General features: G+C 41.0%; 1 protein-coding gene across 1 annotated transcript in view; it reads right to left on the bottom strand.

The window, feature by feature from the left end:
• Positions 1–22,334, bottom strand: part of LOC117561708 (collagen alpha-1(XXV) chain) — a 144,303-nt gene that overhangs the window by 42,470 nt on the left and 79,499 nt on the right. Inside the window, exons 5-9 of the mRNA XM_034239309.1 lie at positions 13,912–13,938; positions 12,000–12,026; positions 5,834–5,905; positions 5,099–5,215; positions 3,431–3,466 (exon numbers count right to left, since the gene is read on the bottom strand). Coding sequence (XP_034095200.1) covers positions 3,431–3,466; positions 5,099–5,215; positions 5,834–5,905; positions 12,000–12,026; positions 13,912–13,938 — 279 coding nt within the window. The remainder of the gene's footprint in view (positions 1–3,430; positions 3,467–5,098; positions 5,216–5,833; positions 5,906–11,999; positions 12,027–13,911; positions 13,939–22,334) is intronic.

The following is a 22,334-nucleotide window of genomic DNA, read 5'->3' as shown; positions in this document are numbered from 1 at the left end:
GCATAACATAGCGCTCACCACCATCACTGCAGAAGTTGTGTTCTTTATTTAAGCTGCTTTTCCTTTTCTAAGACCGTTCAATTACACAAGCTTTACTTCTACAGCAAAACTGCAGCTGGCAGGAAAATGGTACATTCTGTAAGACCACCCAATGAAACAGGTGGAGTGTGCGCCTATTTTATCCACCCCTAAAATACTGTTTACTACAGTTTTATGTTAACACATTGCCAGATAGTATTTCTAGGACTCTTAACGACAATTATTTACAATGGATAATCAAACACATGGCACATTTTGTCTTTAAAAAGCTGATTCTGATACATTTCAGACCAAATATATAATAAATCCACTGTCTTATAGCAAAAATAAGTCAATGAATGGAGTAGTATTAGGAATTATTCTATACTTTGGGGTGAGGAGGAGGCCTCGTAATAATGGTTAGTAGAACATATTAAAGTTGTATGCTGTTTGGTGGCTCAAATAAGGTTTATTGTTGTGTGTCTTCAAGGAGAATGATGACTTATAACTTGTCAGGGACCAGGAAAAGTGTTGGCTATTATGGGTTAGGGTTCATTTTGGTGAATAGCTGTTTGGTCCATTAAAATGTAATAAAACCCAAAGATAAGACAGAGAAAAGCTGAATATTCTCACATTGGAGAAACTGGCAGCAGATAAGCGATATGATGTACAGCTGGGTTGTAAAAAGACACAAAATAAAACTTAAAGAAAATACAGATTTATTATGTTATTATTTTTGTCTATTGTTGTCATCATTTGCCAGACATTGTTTTGAGTGCACCGAGCATGTCCGCAGACATTTCCTCACATCTTTGCTCCTCATGTCTGGCTTCACATTCAAAGGAAAATCAGTCAAGGGCACCAAAATAATATAGGTATGTCCTTATTATAAAAGGCACATTAAGTAAATCCGATCCCTACATGCAAGCCTGGTGTTCATTTAAACATATAAAATAACTCACTGGTGCATTGTGGGTAGTTATGGTATGCAGAGAAAATTCTGCAGCAACATTTGAATTAACACCATAAAGCGGAGTTTTTGTATTCAGTTACAGATGGATCCCCACATGCACCACTGGTTTTCTATTTTGTCTTTTTGAAGCAAAATCAAGTCCCAAATGAAAACTGTGTGCAAGGCTGCAAGCGCTGAAGACCCCCTAATTTACCCCAGAGAGACCTTATGGCACTGATGGTTTTGAATTGAGTCCTGAAAATATTTCCTTTTTCTTCTTCCCACCTCCCCCCCTCCCTTCTTGTTGCTCCACAAGAGCTTAATCCTTCTAACCAGCACCATATGTCCGGGGAGGCTGCTGGAAAACTCTGGAATCTACTTTTGCCTTTTTTAACAATAGCATCTACATCAAGAGCTCCGTCAAGTGGGCGCTATAGCTCCTAAAGCACGGTAAAAGAAGCTGCAGTATGGACTCTTTGAATTGTGCAGATCCAAACATAGATGATGCTTTCAAACTGGAATCTAGTTGCCTTTGCTCATCTAATACATATATACATCTTCAAAGGTGAATCAGATGCTGTGGGCTGGTTTCTGGATCTGTTTATGATCATTTACAGAAACTGTTCTCTCCAAACCATTATCATATCTTCTTTTTCCACCCTTCATCACGATGATGAAAGGTAGAAACGAAAGCTCTGAACCTCCTGTGTGTTTGAGCGGCCATGTCACAACACATCTTCTAACAACCTCTGGGACGTGCTCATCTCACGCTGCATTGGAGGGGGATTGATTACCCAATGACGGCGTTATTCCTTATTTAAAGTACATTAGTGTCAAACTGTGAAATAGAATGCTTTACTTCAAGAATTACAGTGAGCAGCACTTACTTTTTTTGTATTTTAAGCTTTGCACGAGGCTTCGTTTTGAATGAGATTCAACATTCATCTTTTGGAGTAACACTCCAGCTGCTGTCATGAGCGCTTGTATACGCACTGCAGACTTATGGGAGTGCACCTGGGACCACTGGGAAATGTATTGCAATTTCTACCACCGTGACACCATGCATTTCAAAACAAAACTGTGCTGCTTACACAGTGATGACGGATCATGGGTAAAACGTATAATCAAAGCTTAAACACGTCAGCAGCGTAAGAGCAGAGCGTGTTAAGTGAGCTAAAAACAATTAGCATGTTCAGCTCTCACTTCTTCTCTAATTAATGCATCTCTCTCAGCACTTTCCATCCTTCATTTCTTTGTAGATTTCTTTCCAAACCACTAACTTTAACTTTTTCCACTCCATGGAAAGGGTCAGAGATGGAGTCAGAGATGAAAGCGCTTGATAGCACCTCCTCCGTCAGCTCCACTAACTCTCCCCTGCACTCGTGAACACTGACATCACAGAGTGTTTACACATGTCACGTTTTCCGTTCATTCTTTCTCTTGAATCGGGCCCGACCTATTGGATGCAGCTTTTATGAGCAAACGTTAATCAACTGCTTTGTCTGCTGAACACCACAAGTGGTATTTAGGTACTGTTAACTGGAACAGCTTGTCCCTACTGTATGACTTTGTGAAAGTAAACAAACATTGTTTAAAGTGTGTAAAATATTGCATTCATTTTTACGATTAAACACCCTATGAATTTTTTCTAAATTAAATACCTAAGTGGCTTTGATTGCTTTGGTAAAACACAGGATAACACTTAATGAACTATATTACCAACACCATTTAAATCAATGTTTTCTTTCTCACACATGTATGGTTAGCAAATTAAACGGGGCCAGCGAACAGAAACGATATATAAAAATACATTTATATAGTTGTTGCCCATTTCTCAGTGGAACAAAGGCAGTATACATCTAAAACATTCTCAAGTCTCTATGTAATACATGAGGCTACCTCCAGCAGGCTGTTTGCTTAGTTTGGCACAATGACTTATATTAGAGGAAAAAAGATGCCTACTTCTCCTCTAAAGCATAACAATTAGAGAAGGTACTATGGCTATCAATTTTGAGGTTCATATTTCTATTTTATGCCTCTATTCTAACATGATTATAAGCCTTAATGTTTAAAAAGGTCTTTATTTGTCCTCCTCTGTCTGAAACCAGAGCCCAGTCAGCTCTGATCGGTTAACCGCTTAGAGATGTCCCACCCCTTAGCCTATCATACAATGTGTTGAAGCACTAGCCAATAGAAGCACAAGTGTTACGTTGTTATGTCGCTATGTTACAGAAGTAATCAAAGGAGTCCAATGGGGGCGTTTTGGGCAGGGGAGGAGTGTGTGGGAGAGAAACTCCCTCATGGTGGAACTTAGGGGTTTAGCCTCTGCAGACCATTATCATGCACAAAAACCTATACAACATACAGGAAGGTAAAACCCCAAAAAGCACAATATTGGCTTTTTACTATTATATATCCTAATCGGGAAAAACAACAAAGAAAGACAAAGTTTGTACTTACGATAATTCCTATTTCTCCAGGCGTCCCTGGATCTCCCTGTAAATAAAAACAGCCAGTTAATGGAAGAGCAGACGGCCAAGTCTTCCTTAAAAAGTTGAGAACACGCATGGAGTTTTAAAATGATCGTAAACAGTATTGCGAGCATTATGGTGAATTCATAATGGTGTTTCAGTGTTTTAACAGCCGCTGTGGTGCCAGGCTGCAGAGCTCAGCGTGGTTCTGCTCTTATACCAGGTTGACTGTGAGCCTTTCATCAAGCTGCGGCACCTGTACGCCTGGCTGGATGTTCCTGCAGCTCTCGGGGCAGAAGAGGGACATACGCTGTGGCCATATTTCTACGCCAAACCCTTGAACATAACTCAATTTCTGCCTCTTTGTGACAGTAACAGGGCAATTCCTGCCACCCTCTATGTGGGATTCATAGAAGGAGAAATAAATCATGGGAGGAATAAAAGCAACCCAACATGAAAAGTTTTGGAAAAACATCTATTGCAACTGGAAGACTGCAAACAATAATCATCAAAAAAAACAAAACTTGGAAAGCAGCAGATAAACAACACTTAATACTTTTGCACTCCCCACACTGAAATGTGCCAAGACAATAAAGATCAGCTGGAGCCTCGGAAGGTTTTATGGCTGAACATAATTGACAGGCCTTCTCTGTTTATCCTTTCTCTCACAGGCAGAGTTCACATAAATTAATCTGATGCCAGTGACAAGCTTGAAGACATGGAAAATGTTACGATATAATGAAAAACAACCAAGAAAGCGTAAATCTATAGTGAGGCGTTCTCTTGGGAGCATGTTCATGTTCAGCTCAAGACATTAAGGCAATTTAGTGTAGTTTGTCTTGTCTTTGTTAGAAGAGTTTTCACAGAGATAAACCCTCCCGACTGGGTCAGAGTCAAACTCAATATGACAACATTAAGAGTTCTCTTTTCTGTTCAGTTTAACCTTCATCCTAGTTGTGGTTCATTCCAATGTTTCATGACTTTGTCAATCAACTTGTTCCCAATGACATCGTTCTGTTTTTAATTTCACTCTGGCTTTTTAAAAATACCAATGTAACATTGGTGCGGTTATTTATATCAGTGAATTCAACGCCTTTTAAACTTATTAAGTGTCTGCGGGAAACCAAAAAGGTTTTGCTATAATGCCTGTTTCTTACAGTAGTTTATTCATTCGGTAGTTTTTGTATGTTAAATATGGAGGTTGTTTGTTCAAGCAGCCTGTTACGACCCATAGTCACGTTTTAAAGTTTTCGATCTCTGTCTCGGTCTGCCTTTTTTCAAATGGAAAATCTGAAATTGTAGGATAGTTTGGCCATTATAATGCTTTCTGATTATATTTCTGGCAAGAAGTGTATATTTTATTTTCAGAATCTACGTCTGTTGGATGTGTAGGATCTTTAGTTTGATAGATATTACGAAGATTATTTCAAGTCTCGGAGTATAAATAGAACTTTATTCTCCTTGCTGCCGATTGATTTAGCGATATATGCAATACTAAGCATAAGGAGTTTAAGTTTCACTTTCAACTGCATCTTATAGCTTAGCGCAACATTTAAGTATGCCCTTTTGATACAGTAAGTACAATAATAACTGCAATAACTGTTGGCGGACTTGTTGTAAATATGCTGTTAGACGTCAGTTGAAAATGAATACTCACTGCTAGACCAGGTACACCTCTGGGTCCGTCTTTCCCGGTGTCCCCTGGAGGCCCCCTCGGCCCCGGAGGACCCGGTGGCCCCGGAGGCCCCGGTGGTCCAGCTTGCCCCTGATCTCCCTGTGTGGCAAAGCACATTTAAACATCAGAACTGTGGGATATTAATGAAGCCGCTGAGAGTGCAGCCTCTGCTGTTAAATGATGATGAAGAGAGAGTGGTGGAATTAACTTGTGGGTGGCTATGGGCTGCCTCCATTCATTACATGGAGGACATTTTGCTAAAACTAGCAGGCAAGATGGAGATGAAATGTATCGGATGTATAGCTGAAACAGTAATCCCCTAAAAACCATGCTTTACTAAATGGACTTAATGAGTTTAATAGGGGCTGTGCATAAGACATAAAATAAGTCCAGATTCGTAGAGCAATAATACAAATACACAGAGAATGTGTGGTCCATTTTTATAGTGGATTATAAGAAACTCTAAGAAAATATCTAACTTACAGGGAGTGTGTTTTAAGTAGAGCCAGGGCAGTAATTCATGCAACATTAATACTCCCTTATTTCTAGAAAGAAAATGTCCATATTTCCCTTTAACAATAACAGAAGGAGTCTCAGAGTAGGAGTTATGACAGGTCCGTCTGAATGGTTTGCATGCAAACTGCAGGACGCCCAGAGAGAAGTGATTATCGGTGAGACCTGGTACGACAGAGAGCAGAGTGAGGACACAGCCACTACCTTAATGAGACGCCGCTTTATGAGCTGCTGGTCAGCGGAAAGAAAGCCATGATTGATCTTAGGGAAGACCATCTGAGCAGGTGTGTGAGGTCAAGAGGTCGAAGGTCAGAGGTGAGAGAAGGTTGAAGGAGGATGAAGTCCCAGAAGAAGAAGGAGGAGGAGGAAGGCAAATGCAAAAAGAAACAGATTTGTTAGAAAGGCCAGTGTTCGTGAACCCTGGTCCAGCGCACTCACAGACGGGGGAGAAATCCACAATTTCCAGCACAGAGGTGGTTTGCTAAGGAAGTCTGTTTTTTTTTTTACCCATAATTACCACCTCACGGAAAAATGGGAATTTCTCCTCCTCTGTGAAAGTGCCGTCATCATCTTCATTGCGCCTGATGCTCAGTCAGACCCTTCAGCTTCACACACTGAAACCAGTTGAGGTTCATTTCTAACCATGTTCCTTTCAATGCTTGCATTATTCTGCTCGTGTCCATTGGTATTAAGTGGCTTCATCCAGTGCTGAAACAGACCCCCGAATCCTGAAGGGCACATTGGTTGGGTTGGGAGGATTTGTGGTGAACCATGCATGGGCATGAGCTTTAGAAAAACATTTGCCACTTTGGTTCATTATCGACTATTCCTCTTGGAGTTCTTTCCACTTATTTTAGCATCAATGGACACGAGCCAGACCATGTCTTCTTGTTCCATTCTGTATTACTGGGTTGTTAAAGGCCACCTTTGCTTTCAACGGGGAACCTGGCATGTAGCGTGGAACCGAGTTGAAAACTGGTAGCGGCAGTGGGGGGGAAGAAGCTAACGATTGATTGGCTGTGATTAATTAGATGTTTTTTTTTTTTTCTGTCCATCATCGGGGCTTAGGGGAAAAAGCAGCTGACAGTGATTCATTTACTCCCAGTGTGTGCTGCCGAGGGGTCGGACTGAGCAGCTGGGCGGCACCAACACCGACAAACCTTGACAGTCAGGATCTGATTGCTGTGCAAAGCAGCCAGCGTGGGGAGACCAGGCAACCCCTACAGGGACAAACAGCACAACAGGGCACAACACACAACATCAAACACAACAAAGGAGGGAAAAAAACAAGCATCATACTTAAATATTCTTACAAATAGCTGTTTAAATTGTAACATGCAAGGGTTTTTCTTGAAACTAGTTCAAATGTAACTGTTTATTACATTTGAGAACATTTTTATTTTAATTATTCCTTATTTCAACTTCACTCTCCACAACGACAAAGCATGCACAATGGCACTGGGGTCTTCATCTGCATAGAACATGCCACAATGTCCTCGTTAAATGACCACTTCCTGTTGTTTTCTATCAAAAATACAGACAGAACATTTGTAAAGATGATTATCATAGACTAGAGTTTGAGCTGTCATGCTGCCGCATGCTGGTAAATTAAGGCGCTCTATTGTTCGTAGAGTTTTCGAGGAACATCAAGGGTTTGGGATATTCTCTGGGAATTCAATCAAATGGTTTCCAATTTCCTCTTCAACATGACAGATGTGATCCACTCGTGAAAACTGAATAAAAAGAAGAAAAGCATCGGGACCTCTCCTCGTTAAGAGGGGTTTATAGCTGGATTTTAACTTCATCTGAATCCAGAAACATTGACATACAGTCAGATAAACATGCTTGAGGATGTTTCATTATCATTTTCCAATGTTTTTGCCTATAAAGATTTTTATTTTGTTACAGTTTATTGCATGCCGGTCAAAGGCGGCCTTTGATAGTGACAAGTCCTTGACAGACATTTCCAGTAAAATGTCCTCTGAACCATGAATTGAACATTTGCAAAATCCTCCCTAAGAATGCTTGTCCAGTCGTAGCTTAGCGAAAATGATTTAGCAGGGCAGGGCCAGTTTTCTCAAAAAGCCAAGATCCTGTGTGGCTGTATTAAGATGGTGATTTTAAGAGATCGAAGGGTGTGGTTTTAGTCTTTTGTATCCGTTTTAAAACTTTAAAAGTACTTAAAATGTCAAGCAGTAAATGTGCATCTACAAAAAACAAGACAAGTGTAGCAACGTAGCGAACGATTAAAATGTAGCGGTTTTGAGCTTTAATGCTAAGTATAAATAAGAACATGTGAAGATTGCAGCACATTGGTTGCACACTGATTGCATTTTCTCTTGTTTATGTTCACGCTGCAGGTTTAGCTTCACAGCAATACCCAACCTGAGTGAAAGTATTTCTTAAAGGCTGGCACTCTAGCTTAAACATGCCCTGTAAGAGATCAATCTTCCTCCGCATTCGAGCTTAAGATACAAATCTGGTCTATCCAAACATGGCTTAGGTGCCATCCCTCTGGTTTTCCAAAGATAATTCAAAAAGCATGACTCATTAAGAATATGGCTTTTAAGACAGGCTGATTTAATTCAGCAGAACAGAGCCATACTCTGACTTATACTGCAGACAATTGCCATGCTGTGTGCAAAATGGGATTGAAGCGCACATATTTCTCAAGTTATTTACAACCTCAAACATCTTGAGGACAAAGAAGGAAAACAACAACTGGATTATGGTTAGAGACTATAGAAAAAGTCCAGGCATGATAATGTAGTGTGGCGCATGCAGGCTGACACTTGTGACAGTTTTCTGGGTTTTGTCCTTTTCTAATTATTTTGATGCATGGGCTTTGAAAGACTCTGGAGAGATGTCCAAAGCATGTTGACGAACTCACTCAACATCAAATCATTATCTGGCCTAAATAGTTTGACCTTTCTCTAAAGAGAGAATGGGGAAAGCTTGCCTATGGGTCAGTTCTCACCCTGCGTTGCCACTGCATTGACGTCCATGTGTGAGTATGATAATGACATGGCGGTTGACAGAGAATCCTAACCATTCACAGATCGCTTTGTTTTGCTTTTCTCCTCCAGAACGGATGCTGGTTATTTGGGTTACTTCTACGTATTAGCCTGCAGCAATATGAATGCAATTGTAGTCAACAAAAAGCCGTATATGAATACAATCAGCAACAGCCGTCAAAGGACACTGGCCAGAACCAGCATCTCTGCGACCACACCAAACACACAAAACATCCCGAGCAATTTCAGGCTGAGGCTTTCTCTGAATATCTATATGTGGAGTGGATTACCAGTCCTGTGCACAGATGGCTTTAATACGTTTAAGAAGGAATAATGTATTCATCTGAAGCCTCAGATTTGGCATCAATGTGATACATTGAATTTGGTGAAGTGAAATTAATGTTAAGGCTTCTTATTTAAGTGCAAACAGTCTACTGCATAACACTTCTGATTCACGACTGGAGGGTAAAATCCTGGAAATGACATAATCACAGTCTTTACTTTGGAAGAACAGTGCAAATTGGTCAAATCCCACAATGTGAGAAGTAAAGTCCTGGAAAAACTGGAGAAGATTTATATTTAAATCTCAGGAATCTTTCCTCTAGCTGACCCAGGAACCTCTGTGTGACATATTCAAGTGGTTTCCTTTGCACAGCACCTGGATACTCCTGATATCATGAAATAAACAAAATGAATCTCCTCAGGCCTCAAGCCCATTGACTCATCTAAGGCTCCAAAAAAGAGCAAAGAATGGCACTTTTTCAATGGAAAAGCCATCTTTGCTCTACCATGAGACCGACATATGATTAATCCAATTATCTCAGATCCTGCCCTTTCCTCAACAGCTTCTGTGTAAAACACCATCTGGCCCTTCAGGTTATGTAGCTTGTGCCATCCCTCAAAAAGACCACACACACCTCTCTATGGTGACGCACCAAGGCAGTAACTCCTGTTAAATATACCCCAGCAGTGGAGCTCCAATGGTGGCCACACATTTGTTGGTCAAAACTGGTCAATTTGTTATTTGTTGTTTGTGTAACGCTTGTCGTTTGGACGTGGCCTTTGACCTCCAGAGTCGACAAATGGGTGACCCTGACATGTGGGGAACACGCAGAGGAAGTGTGTGGCCATGTGGAAACTCTCAAACTGTCTTGAGTAGACTCTAGAGACAATTAACATAGTGTATGGAACTAGTCCAAGCTTTAAATGACTCTAAATCTAAGTCTGATTATATTTGATGATCCTTTCTTATAAAAGACCTGTAGTATTTTGGATCCTGTAGTATTTTTGACTTTTTATTTGAAATATCCAGAATATTTTATATTGTTTTGTTTATATTTTTTATATTGAAATAATATTTTGCATTTGTCTTTTAATGGTAAATTATATTTTCCACTTTCTTAAGTATTGTATTTGAATGTCTGAACACACTTCTGCTTCTGTGACGTAACATAATTTCCCAAATTGGGATCAATAAAGTATCTATCTATCTATCTATCTATATCTATCTATATCTATATATCTATATCTATCTATCTATATATCTATCTATCTATATCTATCTATCTATATCTATATATCTATCTATCTATCTATCTATCTATCTATCTATATCTATCTATCTATCTATGACTTTGGTGTGTAGAGAACATATTCCTAACATGCTCTGTTGTTTACATAAACCTCCATATGGGTTCCATATCATCTCATTTCCAGACTGAAAGAGCTAAGGTCAGACAGTCCTGGTATTCCACTTATTTATGAATGAAATATGTCTAATACTGTTCCACTACATTTACCTGCTAATCTAATGTGCAAAGTCAATATGCTATTCTGGGGAGGTAATATCATTTGCCAGTGACCTAGACTGCTTTCATGCCCCTGCAGTCCTTCAAATGTGACGCTGCGTTAATTTGTACCTGTTACGGGACAATTTTGCTGTAATTGGAAGTTAATGAAATGATTTCTCGAAGTGGACAGTTTATTTATCTACTCTACAAAACAAATACCGGCTTGCTGGTGCCTGTTCCAATCCAGTCAGCCATACTGCTGTTTCTAAATCGTAAATCATTTCACTGATAGAGACAGATGACTCCATTTCACGGGTTAAAAGGGTACAAATTATGAGCAAAACCCCAAAATTCTATCCAACCAGAAATAGTTTACTGTGGTCAATCCAACCAGAGAGCAAAGATATTTCCTCTCTGCCTGTTTGCAGTGGATCCACATTTACTACTATCCCACTTTGTATATTATTACTAAAGGATATCACAGTGCTGGAAATTTATTTGTAGATTGTAAAAGTGTGAAACCACTCAGAGATCCACAAACTCTGTGAACGTGGCTGTCATTTGAGAAGGGTGTGTAACATAAGATGTGTCACTTCGAGACCACTAATCAAATTTCGCAGGGAAGGTCGTTTGTATTGACTTCCAAATCATAAGAAATGCAAGCAGCACTGGCCTGGAGGAGAACTGACAAAGTTAATTGGCAAACTACTAACGTCTGGTTGGGCGCCAATACAGAATTGGGATCAGATCCGCCTGGGAGATGGCTGGTATTCTGGTGACAAGACAAACCTCTGTGTTGTTGTGTTCCCTGTCCTTGTGCTACAAACTCTACATGCTCTCTGCCCTCATGGAAATCAATTATGGCTTTAAAGTGATTTTTGACTGCATACGATCTCCTCCTTATGACGGCAGATATAGGGGGAAGTGAAAAGTGTGTATATGCATGCGCACATGTGACCCCACTTAATGCAATCTACTTTAAACAAACCTGTGCAGTCATAGTATACTTTTCTGAGAGGGCTCATTTTTTTAACCGTTATTCGAGAAGAAATTAGGGCGCGCTTGCCGCTAGTTGGAGATAGAGCAATTCATTTCAGAGTCTGTCAAGCACGGAAAGGCACTCACATTATCATCATTTAGATGCTGCACTTTCATTGAAATGTCAAACTACAGAGCTGGAAATGATTAAAGGTCTGAATACGCCATGTCACGTCGGGGATTGAAGTGAATCACCAGTAATTATAGAGACAGAGCTAATTTGGCTTTTGATTATAGCTGAGATTGAGCAGATATCTTCTGCTGATGGGCAAACGCTCGTGCTCTTGTTCATATTGAAGAGGTAAAGAAAAGGTCTCAAGAAACATATCACCTCCTTGCACGTTTGCCTGCCTATTCTTGATGTGGAAATAAGCAGTGCTGAAATGCTTGTTGTCTTTGGCCAGATGGGAAGAACACTATCCCAGGAATGTCATGCATCTCAAACCTTTTTGCCCACAATACTGCCGGGGGAGACACACACATGCAGTCACATCAGCTAATCACAAGAAGTCAGAGTAAACCACATACCCGTGGTCCCTGGTCGCCTTGATCCCCCTGCAGAAGGCAACAAAAAGAATATATCTTTAAATGAGGACACACACTGAACAGACACAAGCACAACGCAAGTAATAAGCGGAGACTCGCACTGAACTCACGGAGGCGTTATTCAGAACACATTGATAAAGAAAAATAATACAGGAACCCTCAACTATTCATTGTGGTTGAGAGTAAAATCACTTATGATAACATGGACTGACATGAATTGGGTATGAGGGAGAGAGAAAGAAAGACGGCAGCGGTGTGAGGTTTGGTGGGTTTGAGGTGGGTGGGGGGGGGGGGTTACGGGGGCTGAGTGTGGGTGAGCTGCATTGCCAGGCCAGATGTTATGCCCCAGAGATTGTTGGCTTTCTGCCGTCTTTGGGGGGATCTCTGTGGACGGAGCACATTTCTAAAAGGAGAAAAAACGCTCTGTTTCGTTTCAACCTGCATGGTGCACACTGTGGCTTCGTCACATTAAAGTAAAACCGAACCAAGAGTACACTTTTGTTTGAAACAACTGAAGGAAGACCAAATGTTGGACACTGAATTATAACCGCAATCTGTCAAGAATCGGATATCTGAACACCCTTAAGTGATCTCATCAGATGAACTTCACTCTCCTGTTGGCCACAGCAAAGCCTGAGTAATTTCAAATAAAAAAAACAGCTCTAATTTTTTGTGGGGCAGTCGTTCCAAAAGCAGATATAACGGGGAAACAGTTGTGAATGGCCACAATGATGCACGCTGTATTCGCGTTGGGTGGGAGGAACCCACACAGTTGTTTTTCATTTCATTAAACTGCAGTTCACAGTTCATTAATTGGTTCACAGTGAGAGACATGAACATGCATCTCATCAGCAACACTGATAGGGTATTCACATGTCATAACGATTCTCTAAATATGGCTTCTATTTTATGCTTTGAGGGGCACCAAATAAGAGATTACCCTGTTGATTCATTACTTTGGTCAGAGACAGCAACCAACGTAACCAGAACATCTGTTACCAAAGAGTGTGACTTGATGCAGATGACAAGTATTTCTCTGTGTTCAACTTTAGCTCTGGTTAGCACTCTCACGCTATTTCATTTTATGTTTTGCATTTTATGGTATAATAATCCTTTAAGTATAGTGGGTTGCTGTCCAAGTTGATGCTCACTTCATTCGAAATCTGAATAAATATTTAATGTTTGGCCTGTAAAACAGAACAGATTTCCCCCAGTAGCATTTTAAACTGTAAGTGTGTGCTTTAAGCCACTTCCAGAACGAGTGAATAGAGGGGCTTTGCTTTGAATCAAGGGATGTTGTTATGTTAGTGTTTCAAAGCAAAGCCACGTGCACGCATTTGTCCCAAAGTCCTGCAGACTCATAAAGAGACAGTGTGGAGAGTTTTCGCTGCTGTTTTATGGAGGGATGCTCAGCGAGGCATTTAAGGGCTCCAGCTTGAGATCTGGCTTTCAGTTTCAGGACCGGAGAATTTAAATATTCAGGATGGCTTTAATGTGGGAATTGTTGCAGCAAATGCAAAAGGATACTAATGAACAAATTAACAGTAAAAATGCGCAAACATCAGGCTTCATATTTCTTAAAGAGATAGTTTGAAACATTCTGACATATTCAATTTCTTGCTGTAGGGGAACATTGATGTTTGTAGAACTAAACAGTGGCTAGTGAGATTGTGTTACATTTGGACACAACAACGCTAGCTGTTCCCCTCTGCTTCCGGTCTTTGTGCTAAGCTAAGCTAATTAGCTGTTGTCTTTAGCTTATACACATGGTCATGAACTTTCAGCAAACTACTTCCCAAAATGTCCAACAACTGCTTTTAGCAGTGGAATAAAATATCTGATTTGATCAACATTTACACAATTGAAAAATACAACTAAATATAAAATGACTCACCTTTTCACCCTTGGGACCTGGAGTGCCCTATAAAGAGAAAATAACGAATTGTTTAAACACATGGAAATTACACACTATGGTCCACGTTAGTCATTTGTAATCATTCTGAAGTATAATATAATACAACTGTAAAACCAGGGCGACCAATCATGTTAGCCGATAAACAAACAGAGCTGCTCAACAAAGCTTGAACATCATGAACTTAGAGGGAAAGGTTAAATCAAAAGATTAACAAATGTGATTTTTGATTAAACTAACAGTGTGCACTTTTTGACATCAGTTTCAGAATTTGATTTGAAGGCGCTGTCACAGTTTGGGAACATACAATTAAAACCAAAAACAGGCCCAAATCAAGTCCATGTTTACTCAGAAGATCAAATCCAGCAACTCCAACCAAGTGTTGGCAAGCATATTGTAAAAATGTGCCCTGAACAAGAGGAACACTTCTTTGTTTTTTCTTTTAAAACAGCAGTTTTTGTAAGGCAGTTTCTGCATCCAACTTCTGTCAGTCAGCAAGCAGGGGATCCTGGGTGGGCTCCGTGAAAGAGTGGAGTAGAGGATTCGACAATGAGGTGTGCATCCTTAAGCTGCAGCCTACTGAGCTTGTGCTAAAAAATACTTTTTTGTTTTAACATGGATGAAGCCCATATGCTGGACTCCTTTCTTCTCCTGGGGTCACACTTTTTGAAAAGCTGGCTCTGGAAATCAGTATTCGATCAGAGTGACTGACTGACCAGCCACTTGGCAACAAACTGAAAGACTGCAGTGCCATGTATGCGAATGTTCATTTTCACATGAGAAGCTTTCTGTCAAATATATTTAGTAAGATCAAAATTCGAGGAAAGATCTGAATCTTCTGCAATCACATCCAAAGCCTGGGGAAGTGTGCATTTCTTTATTTGTCACTCCCAGATAATGCCAGGTACTATTTGGCCTCGGGTAAAAGGAACAAGTTGTTCATCCGTCACTGTGGTGAATGATCTGCGGTGGTAACTTCTCCAGACTGAAACTGCCCAAACTTTATGTTTCCAAAATATCAGACATGCAAAAAAGCGTGCTGACACAAAGTCATGGTGTGATGACATTAGTATACGTTTATTCCAAAGAGACAGCCTCGTGTGACCCTAAACATTAAGCTGGCAGACATACAGGCTTCACTGCACTCTCTTAAATGTCAAGAGGTAGTCCAGCTGTTTTCCTCAACCAATTTCTACCACAGTGCTCCAGTTAGAAGAGTAATAAGCTGCACAGTGCATTTGGAAATGAATCTTAATGCACAGTTACTATTAGTGGCTTTTTGTTTATGTTTAGCGGTGCATGTATTACCAAATGGATCTGCACTAGGCACATTCTGCCTTAATTCTGAGGTTATGAACCTGTACAGCAAGCTTGTGCAATGCAACGTCACAATAACTGTCAAATGTAGGGAAACTGTGTTCACATCAACAATAGGCTGATGGCTGATGGCTGATGACACACACACACACACACACACACACACACACACACACACACACACACACACACACACACACACACACACACACACACACACACACACACACACACACACACACACACACACACACACACACACACACACACACACACACACACACACACACACACACACACACACACACACACACACACACACACACACACACACACACACACACACACACACACACACACACACACACACACACACACACACACACACACACACACACACACACACACACGGTGGTCTTGCTGCTTACTTGTCTGCCCATACAAAGGGCCACAACAGACTTGTAAACATAAAATGCACCATTATGAAAACAATGTTTCCGATTGCGGTTCCCTGGGGGGGGGGGGTTATAGAGGCAACATATTGGAATAAAATGCCACTTTTACTTTTACAATGTTGTAGATGTATTCCAGAGAGGCTTAATAGGTTTCCAGCATTTTCCTGAAAATGGAACGGCAGCAAAACAAATTCAGTGCCTGCTTTTTGTTGTGTAGGAAAATTGCCTGTGGACAATAGAAGGCTATTGGCAAGCTGTTACTGCAAACATATGAATGGCTGCAACAAAGACATTCATAAATAAACCCACTGCAGCATTGTGCACAAGCCAGCTTCACACATTTTATCTGACATGGCGGAATACTAATAGCTGGCACACCAAATGACTGAGCCAAATGACTGGGCACCAGAGGTTTGTGGACAAAATTAAAACTCTGCTTGACATGATTGAGCATTTAAATAAATCCAGATTGTTAGACGATTAGTAAAGCCACAGTTAAACTTGATACAATCCATGTGCAAATAAAGCATGTCTATATTTGTAATGAGGATGTAAATGTATTCAATGTGGTCACAGAACAAAACAGCCTTTTTTTCATCTGGGATATCTGTATTTATCAGTTTTTGATGGACCCCATCATTTCAGTTAACGTTGTATTTTAAACCTTAACTCTAACCCTAACCCTACTTATAAACAAAAAGGCCAAATGTAAATGTATTAATATTAGCTAACATATTTATTTTTCAGGGTTAGGCCTCCCCAGTTTGGAGGGCTCCAAACTGTTTGAGCAGAGGCTTACAAAAATATCACATTAGCCACAATAAGATAGCCACCTATTTTATGTTTTTGGTGTAGTTTGAACTTTATGTCAAAGTGAAAAATCCAAGGTACATTTTTTGTTGAGTGTCTGCGATAATTACAAACAAAATCAATTATTCTTCACTGAGTAACTGCAGACAGTAATCAGAGGTATGCTAACAGACATTTATCTTTATAGATGGGGGGGGGGGGGGGGGGGGGGGGCCCATACAGAAAAGGGCAGTGGGTCAAATTTGAGGACTACATTCAGACATGCAAGTTTCATTAAACAATGATATGCATTATAAATAGTTTATTTCTCTTTTGATAATCATAAATGAGTGATTTAAATACAAAGGCTACAATCAGAAGTGTTTGTCTATTTATACTACAGGGAAGGAGTAGTGCTTTTAACACAACTAACTACTGTATGTCTTGCAAAAAAAACGTCATTTATCTGTTCCATCTGCTCGTAAAGCATGTGGAAGTGATTTGGCAACACAGTCTGCACCTGCTCATTATACGGCCCATCATTTGCACATCACTTGGACGGACAGCACCCACCGGAGCCTTTGAAAAAGCTTTAAGCGAGTACAGTGAGTGTCTTTTATGGAGACTATTAAACAGCTCTCCTGCAGCGGGTGTCTTTTTGTTGAGCATTCAGTGCAGTTTGTGTGGTTTGCGGCTGCCTTAAGGAAGGTCTCTCATCAGCACCTGTGTGTTTTTCACATCTGCTTCTGCTCTGGCTCTTTTTCAAAAGCAGCCCTCCAGCAGGTGCTTCTGTTTGATCAAACCTGCTCACTGTGCATTACTTTGTTGAACATCTATCGTACCTGCAACACGTTTACAATTAGATTACTCTGGATTCTTGAATTCTTGGCTCCTCCTTTGCGTCGAAAGGAGCCAGTTGAGGTGGTTCGGGCACCTAGTTGCCACCTGGGCGCCTCCCTAGGGAGGTGTTCCAGGCACGTCCAGCTGGGAAGAGACCAAGGGTTAGACCTAGGACCAGGTGGAGGGATTATATCTCTTTGCTGGCCTGGGAGCGCCTTGGGATCCCCCAGTTAGAGCTGGTTGATGTCGCCAGGGAAAGGAACATTTGGGGCACTCTGCTGGAACTGTTACCCCCGCGACCCGACCACGGATAAGCGGGAGAAGATGGATGGATTCTTGAAAGGCCATTTTCATATCTCAAAACTACCCTTACCAATATGGTTCGATAAGTTAGGTTTCCTATACTTTTCTGCACGATTTACGAACAACTAGTAGCTTGAATGACAGGTAAATGGGTGGAAGGATGTATCATCGGCCAAGGAAGATACCTAATCTTAATTAAAGTGGCCGTTTTTCCAATTACATCGTTCTTAGGCCACTTGCAACACAAATTTGAGTTCTGACTCACTTTCCAAAGCATTCAATTACCTTTAATTAAGACCCAATTCAATCAAAGCAGGTAAGTCTTGAGGGTTTATTCAAATAAATCACAGCTTCTTCTCTCCCTCTTGGCGGTCCACTACCGACCCAAAGACAATATAAAACTGGATGGAACTGGAAGTACTATTACGCTATTATGCGGTCAAAAACGTATTTGATCCACGCTTGTATACTTCCCATTGTCTATCAAGCGAATAAATTACGCTATTATGTTGAAAATGATTGATTGGTTGGCTTTAGAGCACCTTTACCCTGATTCCACTCATCATGCTGCTAGTTAACGGGCAGCTCCCTGCAGCGTCACATTCACAGAGAGTGGTATTGATTGACCTTTTCGTGTTATGCTCAGCAAACAAGCCAATATTTTAGTCTTTCAACATATTTCTATAGGAGCCAAGATCTGTGCTCTAAACATGTGTGCATTTTGGATTTGATTACACATTTACTGTAAGGGTGGGAACAATTATTTCTCAGAAAACCTCTTTAATTTAATTTGAAGTGCCCGTAATTGACTCAAAAAATACCAAATGCGTCTGTCAAAAGAGTTATGATGAACAGAATGCAGTTGCCCCAAAGCAGAAGCCCTGTATCCACTTATTGAAAATGACACATATCGCATTGATGGTAAGCCTCACATCTTCTGCTGCTTAACGCTGGGCAAACTCATGTCAAACTCCATGAGAAGATTTGTACCAGAACATCCTGCGTGCATGATATTGTCGAGTTTATGGTGGACCACTAGATCAAGATTTTTTCTATCCTGATACATGACTAGCTTCTCGTTCTCAGCCAAACCATGACCGCTATCTCCTGCAATGGCCTGAATGAGCTGTTGGTATGAGAAAAAAAAGGAGGAACCCCCTGCCACCTTTAAAACAGAAGGGGGGAGAAATATGGAAAGGACTACAGGGAAATATAAAAAGGAAAACGGAATTGGCGCCAAACCCGCAAGCAGCATGGACATTCAGGTCTGACAATGTCAGTTACTTCACTTCATATTAGACGAAGTGAATGATGCTCAATAAAATGATCCTGGCACATTTCACATGTGGCCGATTATCAAGATGTGAAAATATTGCACAATGATATTTTCCTATCCTTTGTTAGCTAGTCTTTCATTATGAATTGAGAACAAAATGTATCTTTATGTTACCGTCATTTAACCTGTGCAAAACTAATATTTACGGAAGATGACTCTGCTGCTTTTCATAAGACCAATAATGGAAAACAGATTTAAGTATTGTAATGCAAAGATTTATGTAAATAAATATCTATTTTGACCATTCTTTGAGATCCTTGAGAATCTCGTAAAAGCTATAGATGACCCTGAATGCTGCAAAGTTTTTGATCAGTAACTCCTCCACAGAGCATATCTTTAAACTGGATCATTCTGTTTGCTTGCCATCGAAACTCAGCAGTGTCAAACTACTATTTTCAAGGTCAGGAATAAACTTCATTATAGTTATAATTTCCCTTTGCAGTGCTGGTGAAACCATCTTTGACATCAGATGTAATGATGTTATTGAAAAATTGAATCGGAGTACAAAATTATTTCCATTGTTATTCCAAAAGATCCTGTTATTTACGCAAAGAATAACCAGACGGAGTTCAAAAGGTAACACATTGCTCAGCCTAAATATACATTGTCTTACATAGAAGACACTGAATATCCATTTTCACATCCCTGCTCTTTTATAATTTAATAAAACATGATGGATGAGAGCTTGACAGAGCTCGCCTGACAGAGCAGCTCGAGACGAGGAGCTGGCCGCCGTCCGAAGGTTTAGCCGCTGTTGACATGAGCGAAGAAATTCTGGTGGGTTTGGCTGCGGGCTGCTGCTACAATGAAGCAATCTGCTTAATCCAACTAGAAGCAACAAGTCAGGAACAGAGGATCTGCATGTAACCTCTGTCTGGGCTTGGCTGTATTATGTTTCATCACAGTGACCTGTTTTATGAATCTAAGGTCCAGAAAATCATCCATCAAACGGAGCTCATATCCTCGCTGTAGAACCGGGGCCAACGCTTCTGGCAGCAACCGGGTTTCGTACCACATGGATCCAATCATCTCACCCCGGAGCACTGGCATCTCAGAGAGCGGGGCCAACAACTACCGCTTTTACAACCTCTTCCTTACGGGGCTCACGGTTTTCTCACACAGCCTCACAATATTAATAAACATGTGTGTACACAGGAAGTTAACCAAAGCAATCCTTCAGGCACCGAGTGTTGACAGGGAAGGAGTAAGTTAAGGGGGGGGGGGGGGCAGGTGAGGAGTGCTGCTGGAGGGCCAGAATAAAGGGTATAACTGACTAAACCCTTACTACACACTCCACACTGTTGAGTGATGCTTCATATTGAAATGAAGGCCTCGTCAACAGGTACAGGTGTTGACTCTCTCAAAATCCCACAAATCAAGCACAAAATATCCATACACATCAAAAAACAATCCAGCATTCATTCCCTGTAAACATTTCTGCTAACCTCTCTCTCCAAAGTTTAAAAGACCTATCTAGATACACAAATATAATCAATCTAGCCAAGAGTGGAAAAGGTGTTTTGACAACCGCAAAATACACATTTAGCAATATGAGCCTGCTGTGGGTTTCATTGGAAGTTAACCCTAACCCTAACCCTAACCCTATCTACTCTCAAACATCCCCAAGCCTTAGAGCACATCCAGTAAAAACACATATCTATATGCACACCTCCATATGTTAGTTCTGCATGGGAACCCTCAATCATACTACACTGGGCCTCGGGGGGATTCTTTTTTTTTTTTGAGGTGGGAAACTAATGGGGGACAGGGATGTGAGTAATCAGAGCGGAGTGGGCAGGAGCGGACGACCACAAGTGGCTGGTGCACGTCGGGGGAATCTAGACGCAGAGGTTAGGCAGGGATAGAAAACCACACTGGAAAACTGACTTGGGAATGGCATCTGGTTCCCATATCCACAGTGTATGACAATTAGCCAGCATAAAATGACTTTAATGTGTGTGAATGTGTTTGTGAGAGTGTGTGTGTGCTCGCTATGTGTTGGATAATCTTGTGGGAAGAGGGGACGCTGTGGGAAGAGGGGACGCTGTGGGAAGAGGGGACGCTGTGGGAAGAGGGGACGCTGAGGAAAGTGTGACTGGTTAAAGGTGGATGATAATGTAACATGTAGGAGATATTAATTCACATTCTCAGTCGGGAAAGGCCTCTTCATTCCTGAGGAGGGGAAATATTTAAATGGCTTTAACCCAGTTGTATGCATAAAAAGCCAAAAATCGAGTCCAATTTCTTTTCTGCACAATACATAACCAAATTTCTGACCCACACATATTTTTGTCCTTGAAAATGAAAAGTTGAAAAAGGGACCAGTTGGTAACGGATTTATTTCACTTCTTCTGTTGATTCGATTAGAACCGCACAGTGGCAGCTCGACATTTCTCATTTGGTGTTCTGAGTTGCAGGAAAATTCCTCTCAATTGAAAAGCTGTTGGGCTTTTTTTCCTCCACTGCGAGCATCACGTTCATACTGTGCTAATTCTCCTTCCACAGTTCCCTGTGTGCTTTATTGACTGCTTCACATCAGTGTGAGTAAAGCTCCCTCGGCCTGAGCGCTGCCTCTCGTCATCTGCTGACAGAGAAGTGCCGCTGATGGGCACAGCGTGAGCAGAGGACTGACCTCTGGAAAGGTCAAACTCTTAATGTCGTCAATATCAGAGCCAGTAGGCTTTGCTTCGTGCACCACTGCCCTTTTGAGCTTAAAAAAAACCCCCTGTCACGTCAGATAGATCCACTCGCAGCTCACGGTGATCCTCTGCTCTCATGTGAAACCGTTAAGAACTATTTCCAATTTCAAATTCACAACATTGCAATATCTTTCAATTTAAAAGGTCACCGGGGCCTTCTTCAGGAGTCTCACTTTAGATAAACTGGCGTCTTCTCCACTTCCGTAGGGCAGAAGTGATCAAAGTCCAGCTGGAATATATGTTTTATTAACAGGTGTGGCGCTGCGGTGCATACCAGATGAAGGATGAAGGGGTTGAGGGCATCTGAGCTCCTCTGCTTCATCCCCACTTTGCCTCTAATCCCTGCTACACAGCTGCATAATTCATACGTTGTGACAGATCATCCTCAACCTGCGTCTCTGGAGCCTCAGCCTGTGAAGCAGGGAGGAGGAAACTACTTGTCAAAATATACGGTCGCAACAACTTTCCCTAAGCTCATTGCTAACATGAGTGAACTCTTAGCGCTTATGTGCTGCATTGTAACCACCCTGGTTTGTGTGGTACGCTGAAGTGGGTTTGATATTTACAGCATTGCACCAAATAATTCCACTTCCTTTCAACCAGATTTCAAAGCATAATAGTTTCTTTCTCTGTCTATATAATTCTAATTTAGTACGGCATACAGTC

This window comes from Gymnodraco acuticeps, unplaced genomic scaffold (assembly GCF_902827175.1).
Source record: "Gymnodraco acuticeps unplaced genomic scaffold, fGymAcu1.1, whole genome shotgun sequence".
Classification (NCBI taxonomy): Eukaryota; Metazoa; Chordata; class Actinopteri; order Perciformes; family Bathydraconidae; genus Gymnodraco; species Gymnodraco acuticeps.
Note: the sequence above shows the minus strand (reverse complement) of the source record. Positions and strands in the feature narration are given on the sequence as shown.